This window comes from Pezoporus occidentalis, unplaced genomic scaffold, assembly GCF_034315485.1.
Source record: "Pezoporus occidentalis ecotype Australia unplaced genomic scaffold, CSIRO_AGI_Poc_V1 ctg58, whole genome shotgun sequence".
Lineage (NCBI taxonomy): Eukaryota > Metazoa > Chordata > Aves > Psittaciformes > Psittacidae > Pezoporus > Pezoporus occidentalis.
Window position 1 is genome coordinate 4,459,711 of NW_026915921.1, and position 24,074 is coordinate 4,483,784.

The 24,074-nt window shown below is 41.9% G+C and overlaps 2 protein-coding genes across 9 annotated transcripts in view; both read right to left on the reverse strand.

The window, feature by feature from the left end:
• Window positions 1-6,607, reverse strand: part of TBC1D14 (TBC1 domain family member 14) — a 74,292-nt gene extending 67,685 nt beyond the window's left edge. Inside the window, exons 1-2 of one of the 3 annotated variants that reach the window (XM_062638805.1) lie at window positions 6,212-6,607; window positions 82-817 (exon numbers count right to left, since the gene is read on the reverse strand). In XM_062638805.1, the coding sequence (XP_062494789.1) occupies window positions 82-817; window positions 6,212-6,254 (779 nt within the window). In that variant the 5' untranslated portion in view covers window positions 6,255-6,607. Of the gene's footprint in view, window positions 1-81; window positions 818-5,955; window positions 6,088-6,211 lie in introns of those variants that run through there. The other 2 variants (XM_062638806.1, XM_062638807.1) reach the window with 2 other exon arrangements.
• Window positions 6,608-13,125: 6,518 nt separating this feature from the next.
• Window positions 13,126-24,074, reverse strand: part of KIAA0232 (KIAA0232 ortholog) — a 49,889-nt gene continuing 38,940 nt past the window's right edge. For all 6 annotated transcript variants that reach the window (XM_062638810.1, XM_062638809.1, XM_062638812.1 and 3 more), the window contains 3 exons: window positions 18,819-18,900; window positions 16,689-16,786; window positions 13,126-15,755 (listed from right to left, as the gene is read on the reverse strand). In XM_062638810.1, coding sequence (XP_062494794.1) covers window positions 15,576-15,755; window positions 16,689-16,786; window positions 18,819-18,900 — 360 coding nt within the window. In that variant the 3' untranslated portion in view covers window positions 13,126-15,575. The remainder of the gene's footprint in view (window positions 15,756-16,688; window positions 16,787-18,818; window positions 18,901-24,074) is intronic.

Sequence of the window (24,074 nt, forward strand, 5' to 3'; positions counted from 1 at the left end):
AAGTAAAATATCACAGAAGACCTCTCTCCTATGATCTTAATCTCAGTGTTAAAATATAAACATATTTTATGGAAACATTACCTGGCAAAGAAGTTTGTAAAAGGTCCCAGTATTTTTCGTTTACTATCCACATCCGTCTCATGACAGAACTCCTGCTGGCTCTGATCACTGGTCTCTTTACTGGAATTCAGGGTAACATCTGAGAAGTGCGCCTCATCAGTCTCAAGATTCACAATTGCACTTGAACTGCTGGTGACCATAAAGTCCAAAATGTCTTCGTTGCTAACTGATAAAGTTGCTGACAGTTCTGTGCTAAGACTAGAAACACTACAGACAGAGATATCATCACTGCGATTCAGAGTTTTCGAAGTTGGACTGTAAAGTTTGACGGTGTCATACCCAGTTCTGGGGAAAGTAGAGGATTTTCGCACAGCATGGTCATGTTCAGCAGTCAGCGAATGTGGAGGCACATAGGATGGCAGTGTGCATGCGCTCTGAAAACCCCTGTCAGGCACAATTTCAGGTTCCGACTGCTTTCTCTTCACATTTAACACACTGCAGTGAACAGGCTCTGGATTTCCTATTTCTAGAGTTGGAATCCCAGAATCCACTGATTTAAGGCTATGATAGTCTTCTAAAGCACTGGACAGCTGACCAGGCCCATACTCAGGCAATGAGAGAGATCTTGGGGTCCCAGAGTTCAAGTTGTGAAGGCCTTGGATGCCACTGCTCACTCTTGTGTCCAGAATTCCCATGAAGCTCAAACCGTTTAAAGAGTTGGATAAATTTACATCAGTTGTCTTGGCCCAACTGGTAACTGGTTAGAAAGAAAGAAAAGACAAGATGATGAGTTTGCGGGAAGGTTGTGGTCTTTTCTTGGCTGTAAGTGGGATATATTTTGTTTGTGCTGTTGTTTTTTTTTAAATACACTCAGTCATGTCATCATTTAGGTTTTAAATTAGAAGTTACTCATATTCTCTTGCACATGATCACTATCCCTTTCCCCTGCTTGAACAAGCAAGAAAATGGCAACTTAAATCAGGCTTCTAGAAAATGCAAAGCATGAAGAGCTTTTCATAAGCAGTCTGCATACCAGTGTTCACTTTGTGTTCACATCTCCTCAGACTGAAACCACATATAGAAGCTGCAGTACTTTCAGGTTCCATGGCAATATTAAGACAAGTATTTTAAAGTTATTTTTACACATACATATTTTTATAGAGTCCTAAATGCATATTTAGCAATGTTGGGAGGGGGGAGGAAGGGCTACAAAACTTCCTTCCATACACTTAGACCAAAACTCTGAAGTATTCATTTAAGCAGATTTTTTTTGCAGTCTTCTGGAAACCATAAAACTGATAATAAATTTATCACTGAAAATGAATGCATAATATATGAGTTTTGCATTAAGCAAGAGATGCATAATCTGAATAGCTATAAAGCTATCCACTCGGTCAATGCTTTGACAATACACAGGATGTACCTCATGTGTGGGTATAGTAAAACTGACATTTGCCAATATATTGCATTTGCTGCACTCAGGGATCACTATCCTTCATATCTGCAATGAAGGATAATCTCCCCAGGGTTACTTAACCTGATGGTTACTTTGCCAGCAGGTTACTTAATCCAGCCTGTGCCCCACTTCCAGTCTAAATTTGAGTGACCCTCAAAGAGAGGGCAGTCAAGTATGAGCTGCAGGTTGGATGCACTGGGCAATTGTTCCCATGGGCAACTGCAGCCCTCCATAAACCTGGAACACCATCAGGACTGCTACCATAGCTCTCAGAACTGCTACTGACCCTTTAAAACCCTACATGCTTATTACTGTGACAATACATACACCTCCTTTTTCCAAATGAAGTTAAATTATGCACAGCTGAAGTCTGCAATGTAATTACTCTGCAGCAGTTGGCAGAAGAAATATGCACATATTGCTTAGTTCCTTCACTCTGAAACACGCTGGGCTAAGTGTGAAGGAGTGAAGAACTCTCTTTCCATCTTGCAAACAGTTTGCTTTCTAGATAGAACCTTCTCCACTTCCTGAAGCCTCGTGTCCTGCTTCTGGTCCCTATCCTCTCTCAAGTGTTAACACGTAATTGAAGGTGCGAGTCCTCCTCTAGGAGGTCCTCCCCACACTCTACCTTTAAGAAACAACCAACACACACCACTCCCACAAAACAAAGCAAACTCCAAACATCTCATTTTGGAAAACTGGTTCCCCTCAGTAGTTCCAAACCACTGGGTAATGGCACCTAAGTCCTGCCAGACACCAGAGATCAACATGCTGTCTGTTCTTAGATCTGAGCCCATCAATACACTTTGACACTGTGATACTGACAGGCAAGTGTCAGAAAACACATTTCAAACACATTCCAGTGGTCCAAACCATAACAATTTCTTCCACAAGCTTTCAGTCATATGAAAAGTTCATGAATCCAAACATACTACATATGCTGTACCAACTGTTTCGCTTACTACACAATTGCTATTCAACTGGCTGATCTGACACCCCAGCTCAATCCACTCCCAAGTATGACGAAAAGTCAAGTAGAAACAACCCTGGATACTGCATCTTTCAAACCTTTTCATAACTTTCTAACAGCTAACTATATACTACCCATCCAAATCAATCAATGCATCAATTGCCTAATACTTTGGATAAACAAGGTTTCAGATGTATTGTTTTGACTAAAAAGCTTGTGAAGATGAACACTTTTCTCAGAGTTGCTATAGCAACTTTTCTTTTTTCACATTACCATGGTTTGAAAAGTTTACATCCCCTGCAATTTAAAGACATGTTGTCTCAAGACAACTAGCATACCAAACTGTATATATTACAAACCAACCTCAGTTCACTAAATTAAAATTGCAAAGGCCAGCAAAAAATCCCCCCAAACATGAACAACAACCCTTGAGTACAGGCAACAAGCTGTTCTACCTAGTAAAGTCAACTGTGATAGTCAAAGTGTACAAGTATGACATGACGTGGAACATTAGATGCAATTACTGTAGCATATACTTGGATCTTGGGCTCTCTTGAGCTTCTTGATTGGATTCACTTATTTTTCTAACATAAGTCTGACTGTTTTGTCTTCCCTATGCTCACCCATGCCTTCATACACGTTATATTGCTCTTAAAATCAACAGCCCACCCAGCACCAATGTTACTTTAAAGCATAGACACACACCCCCGATGGGCCTAAACAAGGGTGCAGGTGTTTGCTTTATCACAGCTCATGCTTCTGAATGCATCTAGAAAACACAGCCCAAACAAAGTACAGAAATGTAATGAGCCAGGAACAACTTGGATGGTGTTTGGATAAACAGCACAAGCTTGTTCCCATTATGAATTCCTCCAGTGACTGCCCTCACTCCTACACCATGATTTTCCCAAGCAGTAGCCAGTCCTTGGTTTAATTACTAAGCCTACAAATGGTAAACATTCCAGTGGCCTTGGAAGAGCCAGTAAATACAGCAGCTAAAAAGGCCAAACAATTCTGTAAACCAGAGAGTTCAAAGAGAAGTGAAACTGAATTTCCATGTGGGGTACTGGAGCTATTTTAACTTGGCTTGGCTTTTTTTTTTTAAAGAAATTTAACAAGAAGGCATCCTTTAAACAGGCAACCAGCAAATGCAGAAGTATCCAACAGCTACAGCTTGTTGAAGCAAATTATGCAATAACAGCCTACAAAGGTTTTACACAGTTCAGCAAAACTGTAGGAAGCTTTGAAGTAGACCCATCAAGGGCTTTAAATGACAACTTGAGATGTAATCAGCTGTCAAAAACATACATGAGAATTCCTTGGTTCATTTTGCATTATGTGGTTGTAAGACTGTTTTTTAAGGATCTAGTAAAGTGATATTTATATTCCTTATTTTACCTGCCTCACTGTTGAGTGCAAATCTGACAATGTTAAACATTCCAGGTGTCGTGTGTTCCAACACTAACTTCTTTCCATAAATCATTTACTAACATATCTTTTTTAACATTATCATCTTAATAAGATCTTGACATATTAGTAGTATTATAAACTATTGAGAAAGAGTAAGCAATTGTGTCTGCACAACATTCATAATCCCCGTGGTTTACCTAAATCTATTTATCATCTAAAAATTTATATCTGTAAAGTCCTAACATTCTGTACCTTATAGGAACCGCGATCTCCTGCTAATACCATAGAAGAGAGAGAACACGGGAAAAGGACATGGGAAAACATAGCAGAGGTCACACGTGGCAATGACAGTGTAGGCAGGTGTTATTTACTCGTTAACTCTTCCAACATAAGCGCTAAGGGACAACAAATAGAGACAGCTTTGTCGCCAGGCTCCAAATTAACATCAGGATATAGCTATTCAGGCTAAGGGTAGCTGAACTGCGTAACTCCTCGCCACAGTACACTGCAGATGCCAGAAACTTACATGTAAGCTCAGGGAAGAAAAAAAATCACTCAGGACTCCTAAACAAAAAGAAACTCAGTAAGTCCCTGGACTGTAAGTGCCAGAACTCCATGGAAATATCAGTACACATTCATCTTGCTTTTAGGCCCTCTCCCAGGTAAATTCTTCCGTCTGACAGATGGAGTTGCTCTGTTCCACTATGGCAGTCTGTACGGCCTCACATTCCCTGGATTCTGATCACAGCATGTCCTGACAATAACCAGCAGTTTTAAAAAGTTGTGACTTTGCCTATTGCTCAACCACACAGAGAGAACACATCGTGTTTGATTTGAATTTGTAAGATCTAGAATAAATTAGCTTTTTAACCAATTGTAATGTAAAATTTAAAGAAAGTTACCAGAAATGCCGAGCCATTAGAGTAACACAAGATCACTTGTGCCGCTTACTTCCACAGCACAAGTTCCCTGTGTCTTGCAATGCAGTTTAGGCAACAAACTTGTTTAGAAGGAAAGGTGAAACAGCTATCACCTAAACAGGCTTTGCATCTTCCTGCCTCTCAGGAATAATAAGAGGAGTGTTTACATCTACTGTTCAGTTCTCAAACAGTTAACATCTCAGTTTTCATCACACACAGTTTGTGTCTCTTCAACACATCTCTGCCAACAATTTTTTTTTTTTTTAAGTTTTTAAAAGCAGTGAATTTCCTTCATTAAACTGCGGCAAGTGCTGGGCTTTCTCTTCTTAAAGGAAAAAAAAATAAAGGTTTATACTCTATTTGGCAACATTTTTGTTGCACATACCAAGAAACACACTGCTATCAACTGCGACTGCAGGTGACCTCGGTGCACAAGGGCATCAAATCCAGTTTTGTTTATTAAACATTTCTCAGTTCAGACTGTTTATGTTGATGCTTTAACAGCCACAGCACTGCCAACAGAGAAGAATTCCTGAGGCTGCAAGCCTAGCTTTCAGCAAAGCGTGAGATACAGCGATTATGGCTACACACATAAGCACTGCCAAAGCTTGAATGGCAGAAAAAAAAAAAAAAAACAAGTTGGGATTTTCTTTTTATTTTAATTAAAAAGTCTTTTATCTAACTCTCAGCAGGCACCCTGCACGAAGCCTGAGCTTTACAAACCCGGCTCTGAGCAGAGTGCTTGGAGAGCGATCGTAAGTAAACCATTCACTGCTTTTCCACTTTCCTGCTATGTCAGGCAGGCAATATGAGTCACAGTGTTCCTCTAAAGCCCCTGTTAGAAAAGCTTTTTTCCTCCCCACACCGATACGACTGAAAAATCCGAGGCCACATTACATTAGCAGCAGCGCCATGAGAACTTCACGTTAGCTGCAGTTTTGCCTGGTCTCTGGGGATTGCCTAGAAGACTTCAACTAGAAGGAGAGGCAGCCAGAGATGAAAGTTGTTTCCTCTACACGGGCTTTGAGGCTGAGCCGACACTGAGAAGGCTTCCGACCCGGTGGCCTTCGTTAAAAACGGAACGAAACGAAAACCCACAACCAGAGCCGTCCCCCAGCGCCTCGGGAAGCACCGCTCACCTCCTCCGCGCTGCTCAACCCAGACTCCGTCGGCCCCGAGCCACTGCTCCAACTTCTCCAGGCAGCCACCGACCCTCAGATGCAGCCCAGACCCGGGAGCCGCTCCCCACAGCCCACCCGCGCCGTGCTCTGCCCCTCACCTCAACAGGTACCACACAACACCCCCCGGCCGCAAGCGCAGTCCGAGCCCCGGCAGCACGGCCGGGCCGGCCACCACCCGAGCAGGAAGAGCCACGCAGAAGCTCTGACACCTCACCGGGGTAGTGCTGCCCTCCGTCGCTCTCTTCATGCTGGGCCATGCCCAACCCGCCCCACAGCTGCCGCTGCGGGACTAGGAGGCGGCTGGCAGCTGCGGCGGGCAGTCCATGTCGCTCTCCGGTCCCAGCGGAGGAGCGGCGGGTTCAACGGAGGTGAAATGGGGCTGCCACCACCCGCCGAGCACCCTCCCCGCACGGCGCGGGGCCTCCCATGGCGCCCACCCCGGCAGCAGGCAGGGCACGGCGATGTGCGGTTCAGCGCACACCTGGCGGCGAGCACAGCAACAGACTCCACCGACGGGACAGGTGCCGGGCTCCTCCCGGAACACTCCGATCCCCGCAGCTCGGCCTCGCACCGCCCCGCTGCCGCTCCCCCTCCTCAGCGCGGCCAAGGGAAGCACCGCCCGCCGGGGCGGGGAACGCCTGCGCGGCGGGGGGTGGGAGCACGCGGGGTGGCGGCCGCCATTTTGAATCACCTCAGAGTGAACGGGTTGCTAGTAGTGGCTGGTGTGAGGTGATCGCGCCTGTCTCCGTTATGGCAGAGGTCAGTGGGGTGGCCCCGGGAGCCGGTCGGAGGACGGTGAGCTTTAACCCGTGGCGCTCGTTTAGAAGAGTTTCGTGCTGGAGGGGAGCGGCTCTGCTCCTTCCAGGTGACTGCAGCCCGTCCTGTGCTACTGCCGGTGGCAGCGCTGGCGGGCCAGGCAAAGGGAGCGCGTCTGTGGAGGGGCTGCACTTCTGCTCTCGGCTGCGTTTAAGAGGAAAGCAAAATTCGGTGTGCTGTGCAAGTTTGGACTGTGGAAGGTGTGGCGAATCAAGTGAAGGTGTATCCTTAGCTCTGCGGAAGTGAACTGTAACGCATAAAGTGGAGACTCTGTGCTCGTAATTGCTCTTCCAGTATGTTTGTCTTCCCTTTCTCTTACCTTTACCTTCCATTTTAACCTGTTCCCTTTTGGTGTTTGCGTAGTGAACTTGCCGTGCACACCCTATCCCCACACTGGAATCAAAAGGAATTGCCAGGAGTCAGGGCCTTACAGAGGCAGAGCTTTCCTGTTCCCTTACCATCTTTGAAACTCGTTATTGCTTTTTTCTTGCACCTAGACTAAGCGATCATGTCTCTAGAATAAAGTTTTAACTGAGGGTGTAAATACCATCACTTCGTGCCTTTTATGTCTACCCTGAAGCTGGATGTGTGAATGCAGTAAACGCAGGAATATCTAAACTTGTGTTAGTGTAGTTACTTCAGTATCAAGAAGAGCAAAGCCACGATTATTCAAGCTTTGATATGGGCAAGTTACACCTGAATAAACTGCTAGAGGCTGAGGTAAATTTGCATCGAAATACTTGCCACTGTGACCTCATTGACAGCAGTTCCATGCTATCAAGATGAGAATTCTGTTATTATCAAGATAAGTGTGTGCTGAGAACCTACTATCAACTAACAGTTTTACATCTGCAGATAATGTATGTGATTGGGTCAGAGACTGATAAATATCAGAGCTTACTCTGCTGGATTTCTGAGATGGGTATCAATATAAACAGTTAAGATAGGCTAATTTCTCTGTATCTTTCCTTGAAAATCACTGCTACCTCTGCAAGACAGCTCGCATATTATTATTAAAAGGTAAATAAAAGCAAACGAGCTTTGAAGCACTATTAACTTGTTCATATGCAGGAGACATACTATTTTGGAGTGTCTGCTCTTACTAATTCCATTTTCTGTATTAACATTTTCCTTCTAGTTGTGAGAGCAGGCATCAATTCTTCTGCTGGAGCAACCAGAAGAGTGCATTATCATGGTGTTGTCAAAGTTATTAGGGGTAAATTAAGGTAAATAACAGAATGGAAATAGTAATGAATTCTGTAAGTCTGCAGAGTGTCTCCATAGGAAATAATGATACTCCCACTTTCATAATGCTGTTTAGGCTGAAGAAACTATTAGAGAAGTCTGCTGGAGGAAATCCTCCACAGAGCACAGGGTACAGCTGAAAAGTTTCACGCAGGGAGTTAGGCACTCAACACTTGCGCCAGCACTTACTTAAGGATACAGCTTTGCCTAGCAATCATAATACCTTTGAGATTCTAAGTGATCTATTTTAGTGGATATTTTCCATTTCCAACCCACAGATGTCTCTTCCTATTAAGCTGGTAGGATTTTTGGTACTTGTAACAGAATTGTTACTATTCTTTCCACTATGGAAACATGAAAGCACCAGGGTACCAATGTGCTAGGCAGCATAAAAATACCAAGGTCAGCCTCAGAATGCTTACAGAAAATAACAGCCTAGTAAGTATAAAAAAATACTTTTTATTGCATGTGAATGACTATATAACTCATGGAAAAAAGGGGTAAATAGCATTTCTGGTTGTTCTGAGCTGTTAGCAAAAGCTGACTTGTTGCATTAGTAGTTAGCATCAGTTCTATTAAAGCCATCTCCATATGAGACAACTTGGTTTCTGTCTGCAAGTGTTGTGTATTACTATTTCTTTGTAATGGTAGAAGCTGAAGGCTGACATTATGTGACTAAATAGCGTTGCACCATCAGCTCATGGAAGTGTTGCATGGCCTAATTATTAAAAGGAAGCTGAACAGGAACTACTACTTACAGGAAGTATAAATGAATAACTTAATTGCAGAGGGGATCTTTAGTGCCTTTGGTTTTCAACTGTGCAGAATTTCAAGTTCATCCATAAGAGCACACTTAGAAATCAAGTCTTACTGTTTTATCAGATGGGATGTAAGTAAATCCTGAAAAGCATGGTAAAAACAGGCTTCCCAAGGAAGTGGTGGAATCACTATCACTGGACGTGTTCAAAAACCGTGTAGATGAGACCCTCAGAGACATGTTTTAGTGGTGGTCTTGGTAGTCCTGGGGTAATGGTTGGACTTGATGATCTTAAAGGTCTTTTCCAACCAGGTTGATTCTAGGATTCTAAGAAGTCAGTTGTGGTTCTTACTGAGCATGGTTATTATCAGTCCTCTGCCATTAGTTCAGTTGGATAAACCTGTAAAATACTAATGTTGTAAAAATTCTTGGAATAAAATCCTGATGTTCTGTTCAGAGTGTCTTGCCTATGGCTGTTGTGTAGAAATGAAGCACTATATAAGCAGCCTTTGACTGGCAACTGATGTTCACCTAGTGGGCAAAAGACATCAGTGTGGTCTAATAATGGATCAGTGCTAGCGCATTTAGTTTTGTGAAAACGTTCAATTCAAAACCTCTGTCACACAAACTCATGTTCATGCCAGTGCTATGGTTACTCTGCAAGAAAGCATGAAGAGTTTCTGCTCTGTCTGATTTTTCAGAGATATACTCCATGTGAAAACATGCAGAGTTAATAGTCCTTCCTTCATTCCTGTGGAGTCACAGAACAGAAACACAAGCTTCCCTCTTGCTTCTCAGGCCTGTAGATGTGGGAAATCATCTTTTAGGCTTTCAGTTCTGTTTTGGAGCTGCAGCAGTTTTGCAGTGGATACAACTTACATATTTTTTTTTTAAGAACTACATGGGAACGTGTAGATTGAATTTTCATTCATTGGGAGCCAAGTATGATGCAAGCAGCTTTCAGAGACAGCCAGACTGAGCTTCACTTGAATTGGCTGTGCAGCTCCCTGCCCATCCTGAGGTCAGGAATTCCCTGTCATAAACTAGAAGACATTTGAGTATAATTTTTTTTTCTCTAGTTAACCAAAGATTTGCATATTGTGAAGGTTGAGCAGTTGCACATTATTGAATACTAGCTGATCAACAGCTCCTGCCTCCATTTCGCATCACTGTTGTTTACTGCAGTTTTAGTTCACACAAACAAGAGAGCAAGTATAGCAAGTGATGGATAACCTCTGTTCCCATCTGTCAGACTAAGAGACAGAAGAGTTCTCTCTTGAAGGTAAGTGCTAGAACAGAAGTGAGACATTAACCTTTTCCCTCTTTGCTTTACAGAATTACTTGTATAGTAAAGTAAGTAATGCATGCTTTATAGCACAGAAAAAGGGAACAATAAATAAATTCAGGTTCCTACTGACTTGTAGTAATGAGAAGGATTATGATTTGATCAAAAATACCAGTATCTGAGAAGCAAATGGTAATTTTAACAAATGGAGAATACTATACTCTTCAAATTCTTCACATTAATTTTGTCCACACTAAACAAGGATTTGTCTTTTGCGTGTCTGTGTTTGACAGCAGCCCATCTCCAGGGCAGCCACCATCTGCACAGGCACTCCTACTAGCAGTGGAACATCCAAACCATTTTAAGAGGTGTTGGATGAATCAGGGACAGCTGGAGAATGTGCAGTTACCCCAAAGGCTGCCTCCTCCTGCGGGAACTTAAACTTGATAAAGGATGAGGAACATGAAGGCAGATCTCTACCTACCATTACTGTTAACCCTTCTGTTACCACTGGGTTCTAATAGACTTACATGGTTTAAAAGTCCCCTCCAAGAGACAGCAAGAAAATGAAGAGCAGGAAAGGTAGGGGAAGGCAGTGTGAGACTTCCCAGCATGATGGAATTGGTATTACTGCAGCATGATGCATGTGGCTGGACTCTTCCTATCGCTGTCTACAAGCTGTTTAAGACAGACAAAATGACTAATAAGGTGTGAAGGAGTAGGACTATACAAACTAAAAATATCGCTGCTTGCATTAGTATCTCAGAATTGCAGAAGCTGAAGTGCCCATAAGTAACTGCCAACAATCCTCCATGGAACTCGTGTTGTGGATCTTTACTTACCGTAAAATCACACCAGATAAGGAAATGAGGTTTTTGTTACGCGGTGCTGCATAATGCAAAGTTGAGATGCTATAGCAGAGTTAGTCTCTTAAACTAGCACAATTTAAGTTACATTTCCAAAAGCAAATAGATTAATTTTGTAGCACAAAAGACATCGGACCCAATGTGTGGTAATGTTCTCCTGGAACTTGCCAGGGAACAAAGTACTGATCTAAAAATTAGTTGTGGTCTAGAGCCAGTAATGATGAATGAAATCCAAGTTAACATTCAGTTTGGGCAGATAACAGATCCAGTTATTATGTCTCTATGGATCTGCAGTGTATTGAATAAAATTGTAGGAAAATGGAGAAAAAGCATTTAAAAAGCACAAATGATAGTTGAGACTTCTTGAGGAATTACTGTCAAATAGATAAGGGTTCCAGAGTCAAAATTATGGGGTAGAACCCCACTGCAAAGTGAAGACAAAAACCAAGCATCCATACAAAAGTGAGAAGTTGTAAGAGAAAAAAGGAAAAATCCTACTGGAAGGGTATTAGGAACAAGAAATTGAAAGGCCTGACTGATTAAATGTAATTCCTTTATCAAACATCTTGTATAAATACAATGAAAATATACTTCTGTCATATTTAAGAAATAATTAAAAATAATTTATGCCTTGAAAGTTTGGACTACCAGGTTTAAAACATGCTAGAAGGATGCGGACCTGTTAGAGCAAATCCAGAGGAGGCTACAAAGATGCTGCAAGGGCTGCAACACCTCTCCTATGAGGACAAGCTGAGAGTTGGGCTTGTTCAGGCTGGAGAATGAAGGTTCTGGGGAGACCTCAGAGCAGCTTCCTGTGCCTAAAGGGGTCCTACAGGAAATCTGGAGAGGGAAGGGCATGTAGGGACAGGACAAGGGGGAATGGCTTTAAACTGAAAAAGGGGAGAATAAACTCTTCCCTGTGAGGGTGGCAAGACACTGACACAAGTTGCCCAGAGAAGCTGTGGCTGCCCCATCCCTAGCAGTGTCCAAGGCCAGGTTAGATGGGGCTTGGAGCAACCTGGTCTAGTGGAAGGTGTCCCTGCGAAGGGCAAGGGGGTTAGAACCAGGTGAGTGTTAAGATCCCTCCCAAGCCAAACCATTCTGTGATTCTAGGCACTGACGAACAAAAGTATTCACCCAAGGGCCTTACAGAGAGCTATTTTCCATTATTTCCCAAGTGTGTATTCATGTGTTGTTTTCATCACACTTCTAATTCAGGAGAGTTGGAATCATTCCGCAGGGAACCCCATCTGGCTATGGCTGTAAACTTACAGCAACACATTGCATGCATCTCCACCACACTGGATGTGAGCTACTTTAAAACTGGCTCTTTTTTGCCTTTCTATAAAGAGAGACCTGGCCATGGCGTTAGGATTATGCATTGTCACAGATGCAGTTTGTCAAAAAATAGAAGTAAGATACTGCCCATTTGAAGGTGAACACAAGCTGAAAACAAACAGAAGTCTGCTACTTTAGATCCCTTACTGCATAAAAGTTCTTTAACTGGTATGTATGACAGGGGCTGGGTTTGCTCAGGTTTGCATTTAATTTTCTTTCTTATTTTGAAAGAGGTCTCGTTTTCTCTAAACATGAAGCTATCGTTACAAGTGAATTTTTGGAATGAGATTATGAAGTGCGAACTAAGCTTATTTGTGTGCTTGTCTTTTTTGTTAAGAACATATGCAATGTATTTAATTTTCCTGCCTTGTACTGAAAAAATATGAACAAACAAGAATAAAAAAAAATGATGTGAAGAGAAGGATTCCCAAATTAGCTGCCTCCTGCCACCTCTCCAGAGTGTTGAATGCTTAACTGCCATGGGAGCTGCAGAGACGATGGAGGCTTGCTTTTTGCAGGGAGTTACATGCAAAAGATGAGGGTGATCGGCTCAAGTTAGTCCTGGGGAGATTCTGGTTGGCACAAGTGGAAATCTATTGGAATAACCTCCTCAGGAAAGTGGTGGATTCCCCAGTCCTGGACCTTTCAAGATTCAGCTGGACAGTGTGCTGGGACATCTAATCTAGGTCATGTTTTGCCAAGAAAGGTTGGACCAGGTAATCCTTGAGGCCCCTTCCAGCCTGGCATTCTGCGATTCCATGTTGTATTTAAGTTACCTATCTATGTCAGCCAAAGAAAATGAATGCGCACACACCATCCCATTGTCCTTTTATATTTTTATTTGGTGTTAAGTAACTCCACAAGAAAACAAAATCAGTTACTCTGGTGTACGTGAAATCAGAACAATACAACCACTTGAAGCAAAAAGTAGAAACAAATTTCAGCCCAGGAATGGAAAACTGATACTTCAGTGCTATGGATATGCAATGCGCTTCATACCACAGTGCGGTTCAGCGTATGCCAACCTTTAATGCTGCTGTTGTTGTTGTTGTGTTTGTTTCTATCCATACAGAAAAACTAAAAACCACACTTCAACTCTTACCGAAAGCTTTAGAGCTTCAGCCATTAAACTATGAAAACAAGTAAAGACAATTTGTTATTGCCCAAGCTCAGTACATGATTTTCTTCTCCCCAAAGGTGCTGGTGTTGTTCCACGCCACTGTGTAACAACAATAAGCAGCACCTTTGTTGCTTTGAGCCCTTTCTTACCAAAGAAGCAGCTCTAGCCAAAATTAACTGAGCTGAAGTTTGTGTTTGAAATATGTCCATTTGGTCATACCTTGTTCTCGTATTAAGTTCTATTCCATTCTTCACTGTAGTGATGTGAAGAATGTATGTGTAAAGTTCTCTTTTATTTCCAAGTTACAGTTAACTAGCTCTCAGTGCAGGTGCTAAACAACCTCTCAAGGAAGCTCCAGAAGAAAGCAAAATATGTAAAAATCTATCCCAAGTCTGCAAATAAATTAAGAAAAGAAACTGTAAAGTGTCAAAAGATTCGTATGAATGCAAACCCTAAAACATCTTCTAAGAGGAGGACCGAAAGTCCCCGGGGTAAGGATAAACCAAGCCAATTTTAAGTAAGGATCTCACCAGCAGCGCTGTGCAGACAGCACCAAGGATTTCCAACCATGTCTTTGAATTCTTACATTATCAACTGAATAAAGGCAACAAAACCCAGTTACTGAGAAAACCTTTCCAGCACGGAACATATTTCAAAGGCAGTTCAGCTCACGTTTCAAACAGCTGTAGTTCTCATGAGGTTTATTGCCTGGCAGAATTAATGGTCAAGTCAGCTCTTCCTGATGGTACAGACATGCTGCTGTTGTGTAGACAAGTTAGTTGGTGTTGGGTTTTAAACTATGAGTTGGTAAAAACTTAGAATGTTTAGTTTTGCAAATATTGCTCCTCCTGGCTTATCCATTTTGCATAATGTGTTAAAAGCACAAGGAGTCAGTAAGTCTTGTACAGATGCAACTCAACAACATATCAACTTTCTAACTTAACAAAAGAAAATTGAAAAGCAAGTCACATAAAGCAACAATCACTACTGCAGTCACACACGTATGCGCAAGTCACCGCGGCCCCTGCCCCCCCCACCACACACACAACTTGCCCCACACATCCTCTCAGAAACACAAAATGAACTACAAGATCTACTAAATCACAGCCACGACAGCAGCTAACTGCAGCAGCCACAGGATTTCTTTCAAGTGAAGCACCGACCCTCCGTGTTACTTAAAACATTGAACACTCTGAGCATTTTAGATCATTTCAGCCATTTGGGCTCGAGTGCAGAGCAGGATGCTTTTGCAGGTTACATGAGTGCCATCATCTGCAACAAGACAACATTCTCAGTACTCGTTACAAGACCCACAACAATCCACACATTACTCCAGTGGTTTATGATTTTTTTGGTGTTACTTGTTCAACTTCTGCCCTACGTTGGAAAGTTGCTAAAAAGGACAAAAAAAAAAAAAAAGGGGGGGGGAAGATAAAAAGCCCCACATTGCCTCCATACCTACAAAAAAATCCTTGGCTTCTCCAGTTAGCAAAAACACAAACCATGGTGTCCTCAGTGTTGGTTTGTGGGAGGGGGGGATCAGAGGATAGAAAACACAGTTTCTGTAAGTCTCTAAAGCACAACCCTGTTGTTCCTACTTCAAAGTTATGAGATTTACTGAATGAAGACTGGACAAGTCATTCATGCTTTTCTCCTGCATTCAGAAAGGCACTGATAGATTACAGTGTTAAGTATTTATCTCCCGGTTCTTAAAGAACAAAGCCTAATGTGCAGAAAGCGGAAGTCTCTGAACAGCAGAAGTAGCTGTAGACACTGCGATGCTAGGAAGATAGTGTAGGGCTACAGTTACAAATGAAAATAACTGCAATTAAGATGCAAAAAAGCAGTGGTACTACTAAGACAAGCACATGCACATCCATTCTTGATTTGACAGCACAATCTAGTCTAGTTCAAATAGCCAAGAATTTAACAGGGGGACTCGGGCGGGAGGGGGGGGGGGGGGAAGAAATAAAATCTTCAAGAGGACAACTGTGTCCTCATCTATAAAATAAGCAAGAAGAGAAAGATAAATACACATCTGAATCCATTAACTGAAGAGGAAACTCAAGTTGTTTTAGAGCTACAGACCCTCAAGAAGAATAGTTTTCCATCTCACGTTACTTTTAAACCATCTGTTCTACTCTGCAGTTTTTATAGTTGAGTTCGGGAAAAAAGCTCCTCCTCACACGGATCAGCCCATTCACTTCCACCTTCTGAAGCTGTGTCTGCAGAGCTGGAGCTATCACTGGAGTAGATCTTCTTCCTGAAGCCATTTGGTTTTGCCTCAGCATTTATATCATCGGCACATCTTGCTTCATAAACAGAAGACACCTAAGGATTTAAACTGACAGTGTTGATGGGGAACAATACAGAACACACTTGCTTCTTTCTGGGCTGGGAGGTGATACAGTTCTGCAGCTGTTCAAGAGAGATGTCGCAGCTACAGGGCAAGTCATTCTCTTTCCTGACTTAGTCTGCTACATTGAAAGGACTGCAGAACAGCCGGAGGAAAAAGAGGGCATTTTTTTCCTATTCCTTAATTTCAGGATCTGCGTATAACAGCAAGAGAATCAAAAGTGAACTCGGAATGCATCATTAGCACAAGTCATGTTAGAAAGTCACTGTAAAACTCATCTAGAACATTTGGTAGTAAGTATTAAGTACCAAGAAAACCCAGTGCAGATCTCACTGAACTGCAAGCAAACCCGATGTATTTTCAGCTGCATGAGTAAAGCGATAGCAAGCATGTCCTGGTGTAAATTTAAGCACTAGCATCACTATGAAGTTTAAAAGTGTATCAGTAAGTGCATATGAAATGTTTTCCCTACAGAAAACCCAGGGGTGTTCTGCTCATGAGCAGGACAGAGTTCAGCATGCATTAGTTATGCCTTTAGTTACGGGCCCCATCAACCCGCTCCAGCTTACTGAAATTAGAAGCTGAGGAAAAGAAGACTTGTGCTTAACACACACAAGCAAAAGCCAAGTGTTCCCAAAGGAAACCGAGTCTGCTTAACTACTAGAAGTACAACTGTGTGTACAAAGGGCTGTACTCCCCAAAGCACACCACTTCACAGGATTTTCAGAAGGATGCTCAAGATGCAGAGGAGATTAAAAAAGCAAAGTAAAGAAAGAAAAGCTTTGGAAGGTTTTTGTAGGAACTTCATTTGAGGCCAGACTGAAAAGTGTGATGGAAGGAAAGATGTAGTAGCACACCCTTATGAAATAAGCAAAAAACCTCCTCCCCCAAACCAATGCCAAACTTACCATATTAAAATCTAAAAGATGTTCATCATCATTGGATGTTTCCTTTACATCTGCAAATTCTCCTACACCATTCTCTCCCTTGGCATTTGTGTAACACGCTTACATTGTGTTTGTGGGGGTGTTTCAGAGGAAAAAAGGGAGAAAAAACAGAATTGAGGAACACTGTTATTTACAGTTAGGCAAAATGAAAGCATCTTGAGAAGTATTTTTGTCATTCACACTACAGATCACGTAACCTCTGCTTGGGGGAGGATTTTATACCCTGATATCCTTAAGGAGATAAGCATAATACCTCAGGGAAGCTGCATCAAATCTTACCTGGTGAACCAAATAACTAAAAACCTATTTAGTTAATGAGATCTAAAATAGTAAAGTTACAAAGAGCAAGAATTACTTTTTTATTACAAATACTTCAGTACATTTTTACACTGCACAGCATCCCAGACCATGCCTGTTTCTATTCCCATCCCAAATATACTGCAACAGCAGCCTGATCCTGACTGAAGCTCAAAAAAAAGTCAATGTGAACAGCTGTGGTTTCTACCAGAGTAAAATTCCATATATAGTATCAACATGTATTATATAGATGTATATGGATCGCATGCATCAATATCCATATATAAAAAATACCCATACAGAAAACTGGATACAGCTAAAGATCTGTGAAAGAATAACATCAGTTCTAAGACTAAAGCTCTGGTTTTGCTAAACTTAAGTCTAAAAGAGGAAATCCTTCACAGAAATCCTGCCACCGTATGAGGCAGGTTCTGGACTTGACAGTATTTTGTACTGCCTATTCTGTGCTCCTCTGAGGAGGTGAGGTGATGGAGCACTGGCAGGGTACGCTGGTTCACCAGTAGATGTCAGCAAAAAGATGCCACAATTCACTCACAGGATAACTGACTGTGAAATACGTACTCAAGAGTGCGAGTCACTGCACTTACTATTAGACCAAGAATGTCTCTGCAATTGTCACCGTGAAAAAAAAAAAAACAAAAAACACTTGACAAAAGGACACTAAATATCTTCATTTTGTAAAGACTGAGCTTTTTCTAATACAGGAGGTTCTGTAACCAGTCAAAGTCCTGTCGGCAGCAACCTCTGCTCTTTCACTGTGCAAGTACGTTTCTGTAGTTGGGAATGAAGTCAGGTAAGATGTTTTTGAAAGTAACCCAAACTGTCCTAAACACCAATGTAAGGGCATTCAGGCACTGAGAACATAGTTTAGTTGGTAGCACTTCAAGGTACACTCCAAAAATAGTTCAGTAATAACTACTGGCTAATCTACTTCCAGATTATTAAGGAACCAGGTCTCTGATCAAAAGTTTCTTGCAGTGAGCCACCACGAGAGAAAGCATCAGACAGCCTGAACACCAACTGTGTAACTGTTCTTGTTTAGCTTCTTGCCTTCTCCCCACAAAAGGTAAATTGGTATGCAGGCAAAAAATAAGGGCTGCCTGGATTCTGCCTGTCCCCTGCAAACCTGGGCCCAGGGCAGCTGTCAGATGCCAGGAATTGTTTGTTGGGAGGCCACAGGGAGTGCTGGAAGCACCCCTGCTTCCACTCGCTCGCAACCGCCTACCCAGGCTGGGCTTGCTCACTGTGTGGGACAGAAGAATGCCCAGACTGTCACTGGGACAGGAGTGGCCAAGGGGCAAATCCCTCTCCTTCAGAGCTCAGGAGGAATTCCATACGTTCCCTGAATAACTGGCATGTTATTTATGCAAACCCATAAAAGGTGTTTTCACATTCCTACAACCTTAGCTACCTAATAAGTATTATTTGGGCTGAAACCTATTCAGAAATGTAATAAAGTATTTTCAGAGTCAGAGATTAATATTCTATTTACTTAATTCCAGGCTCTGGAATGAAATACATTTTCATAAATGTTAAGACTATTTTAAAAGCACTTTCATTTAAAAACTATTCAGAAGCACCCTAGCTATCGGTTACAAATGTAGCTGAAGCATCCCAGTTCTCTCCCAGGTAAGAGAATTTACTGTGAAGTGTTTGGTTTTTTTTAAATACCAGTAGTAGTTCCCATTCGCCTGCAGCAATCCCAACCCATAACAAAGAGCATTTCATTCTAACGCAAGTGCAATGTCAGTTCAAAGAGGCACAGGTGCTTACCTTCACACTGCGATGCAGGAAAAAGGGGAGAATAGAGCGCCTTTTCCCACCAGCATTGCTTTTCCTGGCTGCCACTCATTCTCTGCAGATTAGTATTCAATACAGGAAAGTGTTTAGACAATAATCACACTTCATTATGTCATAAATAATATACTTACATGTAAGTAATACTCTGGTATTACAACCAATTTGCTAGGTCTGATAGGTCACACTGTTTGATTCCTAATACTAATAGGAAAAAGCTGTCAAACTGCAATAAGACATTCATTATCTGAACTCTTCTAGCCAGTATGAATCCACATGGGGCTCACATTCTGCCCATATAGAGTTATACAGAAGAAAAAGATGAATGCCAGCCCTATACTAAGTACAAACCAAGAGAGAACAGGTAGCTACCCAAGAAATGAGAATACAGTGAAACAACATCAGTCAACTTGACAAATAGTTCATGTAAAACAAAACAGAAAAGTAACAAATAGCAGTGAAATGTCATGTTTAAAGCCTGGAAGGGTGAGTTAGCAGTACTATTAGCATCAATGGGATGACAGAAAATGAAACTAAAAAGTTAATGTGCCAACATGAGGAAAACCTGGTTATGAGAATGAATAATTTAAGCTAAAAATAATCTCGTTCTACTCATTGAAAATGCCTGAACACCTTGCCCTGTATTTTAATGCTAGTTTAATTTTACCAGAGCCCTTTCCTTACGGAATTAATGGCCATGGCTAAAATACCAAAGGCTTGTCACAACAGCCACGTCCCTAATGTTACTGCATCTGCAGTAACCCCATTAACGTCCAAAAGATGGTGCCAGCTTCTTACAACCCCTATAGATTTTAGACAGAATGATTCACAAATTACAGTGCAACAAGCTACTAAAACCACTAATAAATGAGGTTCAACACCGAGTTTCTATCCAGCTTCCTCCTCTATAAACCTAGTAACACCGAAGCATGGAAAATTAACGAACCCCCTTTTGCTCCTCCTTAAGCTACTGTAGAACTACACACCTATGGAACCTGAACTTACAACCACCACTTAAAGCGAAACCCCTCTCAAACCAAATGAGCAACTCAAGAGTGCTGCATTCAGAAGCATGTGCCAGAGTCAACTGTTCTTTTCTCATGTAATTGTGCTATAATGAACGTAGCCATAACACCAAAGGGCAGTCCCTCTTGGAACTACCCTCCAAAAGCTCAAACCTCAGGCTCCAGGGAAGGGAGTTCTTAGAAAGTTAAACCATGGAAAAGAAGGGAAAGGGGAGGAGAGGAAAAGCTCAAGGGCATTTGAAGCAGGTCTTAGTAAGAAATATATGCATTTACAAATAAATTCAATCATGGAAGCCTTACTCTGCTGCTTACTACAGATAAAGGCCTGTAAACTCCACAGGCCCAATGCTTTATTAACTTCAAAGCTTCTCGCCTGGCTGGTGTCACATCTGCACAGGTGATAAGCTGGATGAACCACAGCGGGTTACAAGCAAAGCCAGCTTGAGCCTGGCAGGGTAGCACAAGCTACAGGCTGCTAAGTCGCCATCAGAGCCTATGTATCTGCTGCAGGATGGCTGGTGATTGAGCTGGTGTTGGCTGCCTCAGCTACCCCATCCTTCCACCACTGCCTCAGCACCATAAGAGCTAGAGAAGGGCAGTACACATCTCCCAGCTGAATGTAGCAGCAAGACCAGTTTGAGCCCAGATATGGCCCACTTGCACCCACCTTGACCCTCGTGACATGTCTTACAGCTGAACCAGCATTAAGGTCAGATGTGCAAAGCATTAGGTATGGATGTAGAAAGACCTGCTATCCATGTGGAAGCCATGTGGAGGTTTTGTTTGGGAGGGGATGAAGGGCACGAGCTGATGCCCATTTATACGTTCACTGAAGGAAACTATTCTTTCCTACAGATGCTTAGATATTTACTATAGTTGCAGAGTCTGCCACTCTGAGAATTTCTATGAATTAAAGAAAACTCCCAATTAGTGAATACAAAATAGCAACTCCAGAATAGTAACATGACTCTATCCTCCTTTGTTGGCATTCCTTCCCTTTTAAAACAGCATTTTCAACTCATGCTTCTTCCTCCTCCTCTCTCACACATACTCACATACACTTCCAGTGCTTTATGAAAAGTTGTACTAAATTTTCCAGCTAGCCATGTAAATAGCTGTTATTCTCAATGGTTCTGGTATTAGAAATTTTAAGTGGAAGTCTTTCCTCTCTGAAACTATTCATATTTGTTTTGCTTTATTTGTGAAAGTAGAGCTCAAAGACAGTAAAGCAAACCCAACCGCAGTGCTGTTTCACTCCCAGTCTTGCTACAGGTCTGATGGAACACTGACGGCTTCCCTTTCTTGTTTTACAGCTAGACATATGGTAACTGAGGTTGCTCTTAGAGCCTTCAGTTGAGACAACGTAAAATCACTTCAGGGCTTCAGCACTCACAAACACAAACACCACTGTAATGTTAGAGCTGGGCAAGATTCTCCTGCCTCAAGGCCTGGCTGATTAAAACCACAACTGTCCAGGAATTTTCAGTAGATTTGGGTCGTAATTGCGCAGTTACATGCAGAAACTAGGACTCCAATTCTGCTTCTGTCTCCCTGTTACCTCTCCAATGCTGAGAGCTAAGACAACAGCAGGAAAAAAAATAATTGTAAATAATACTGGTGTCTGCTATTGTTTGTATAGGATTTTGGAAGAATAAAATAGTTTCAAAACTTGAAATAGCATTGATATGTCTTTCATTAGCATCTAGCTCACATTTGTTCCTTCCAGTATCAATTTATATCTGTCTTTTGATATGAACCTTCTTAACTTCATAAAACAGCTGGGCTGTCCACTGAGGTCTTTCATCCAAAATTTCACTTGCAAGCCCTGGTGTACAAAACAACACTCATCCTCTGCAAACACCAGGACAAACACTTTCTAAAGGAATAAAAGCAAGCATTAGGGATTTTTCCAACTAAAACAACCTCACCGTATTGCTGCTTCAAAGATCAAATTACAGTGAAATGATTCTGTAATCTAGCTGGAGTAAAGCAGCTAACCAGAAGGTGAGGTCTGGTGAGCGTAAATGGACAGCAACCATTTTAAACGGTGTATTTGATCTCCAGCATAGTGATGGAAAAGCAATTCAGTGTTTTAAGGATACAACTGAATAAAAGGGAAAACATGCAGAGACATGAAAGATGTTTCCCACCCCATGAATGGGGCAGCCAATGAGATTTTTCCTCTCCTCTTCCACTCACATATGTATTTGAAATAAAGCAGCCAAGGCAGATCACTGTTTTTCACAGACCTATTGTATTGCTGCTTTCTTTGCAAACCTGCTGTAGAAAGCAATATGTAATTCCTTAGCTGATGGAGCTGTATTGTGGGAATGCAGCACGACATCGTGTTGTTTTGATCTGTGGAAAAGGACAAGCTGCTCTGGTGAGCACACCCAGACTGGGCCCTACCACAGCACATGTCCGGGAACAGCATTTTACCGTTTGGCCCGTGCAAAGCAAAGTACAGCACAGGATGTACCCAACACCACAGTTTTCAGCTGTGAGCAGCAGGCAGACAAATAAGTGGGGCATTTGAGTGGTACCACTGGTTTGCTGACAGGGCTGAAGTTTAACTGCAGCTTCTGTATAACAGGATGTTAAGACAACTTTTAGGAATATCTTTGATAGAGGCTTTTAGGCAGGCGAGGAAGCAATGACTACCAAAGCTGGGAAAGACCAGGTCTAGAAGTATGAAATCAGAATCCAAGGAAAAAGACCCAATCATAGAATGGTTTGGGTTGGAAAGGACCTTAAGATCATCCAGTTCCAACTCCCCTGCCATGGGCAGGGACACCTCATACTAGACCGTGTCGCCCAACGCTCTATCCAGCCTGGTCTTCAACGCTGCTAGGGATCATGATATAATTTTATAATATGATTTTAATGATAAGCCTGGTACTGCCCTGAATGATAAGTGCCTAGCTGGTAAGCTAAGGAACAAAAGGTAAGAGAAATTCAGAGGGGCCAGGAGGATGGGACTCCTTCCCCCCTCTCCTGATGTATACACATGAAGGGAAAGGGAAGCTCATATTGATAGATTTAAAAATATATAATAAAAAAAAAACACAAACCCCAAAGAACAAAGAACAACACAGGCCTTCCCCCACCCCCAACCCCCTCAACTGCAAAGTAGTTACTCTATTTTGTTACATATATATATATATATATATATATATATATATATATATGTGTGTATTTCTCCTCAGGTTAAGAGCTTGAGTGCTCACTTAAGTAGTTCATTGGGAATTTACTTTCTCGTTGGCAAAGGTAACAGATAGCTTCATTTTGCAACTTCAAATGAATTTCTTAAGACAGCATTTATGAATGTGCAACACATTTTTCTCCACTAAGAACTGGTATAGGAAGTACTTAACATATTCAATCTTATTTTATCAACAGTCTGCATAGGAGAAAATATTACTACAACTTTTTTTTGCTGTTCCTTAACTAACCATTTTACATGAGGCAGTAATCATTTGTGTTGATTTCCTTGCTTCCATCACGAGTTCCTCCCTACAGTTACAGGCAAAAGTCCACTGCAAATGCATAGGGCAGGTTGGTCATCTGCTCACTAGAACAACTGCACTGGTCAGAACTTCATTCTTCAAGCAGAATTTATGCAAAGCATCTTCTCAGACCCAGAGTCTACAGTTCTAAGGACCATCTGCCCACAGATCTTGGAAAAAGGGCACTTCCAGCATTTTGTGAGAAGTTTTATCCAATTTTCCAACTACACATCTAAGTAGCTGTTATTTTTAATCTAACCTGATATCCCTTTCAGGACAGACTGTGGACTTTACATACTGATTTGAAGACACCAGCACTGAATATTTTTCTTTCAAAGGATCAAGGCAGTGACAAGAGTTTTGCAGGATCTTAACAGAAGAGGCACTAAAGCCTCATTATGATCTGAGTATTATCTGAAGTATTACAGTGGGCAGTTTCACAACCAAGCACAGAAGAAGTAAAAGTCATCTTAATCTGTAAGTACAAATTTCTTTGAACCTGCTCTGCACCCCCGCACTATCAGAAAGAATACAAGGAACACATGAATAATTTAGCAATCAAAGCAGCAACGAACCCCACCGAGTAATGGAAAAAAAATAAACAAATTACATTTATGTTATTGGCTTACTTGAAACGTTGGGGTTTTCCTCAAGGTTTTTCTCCTGTCATTGCAAATTCTATCTTTTTAAGGTTCCTCTCA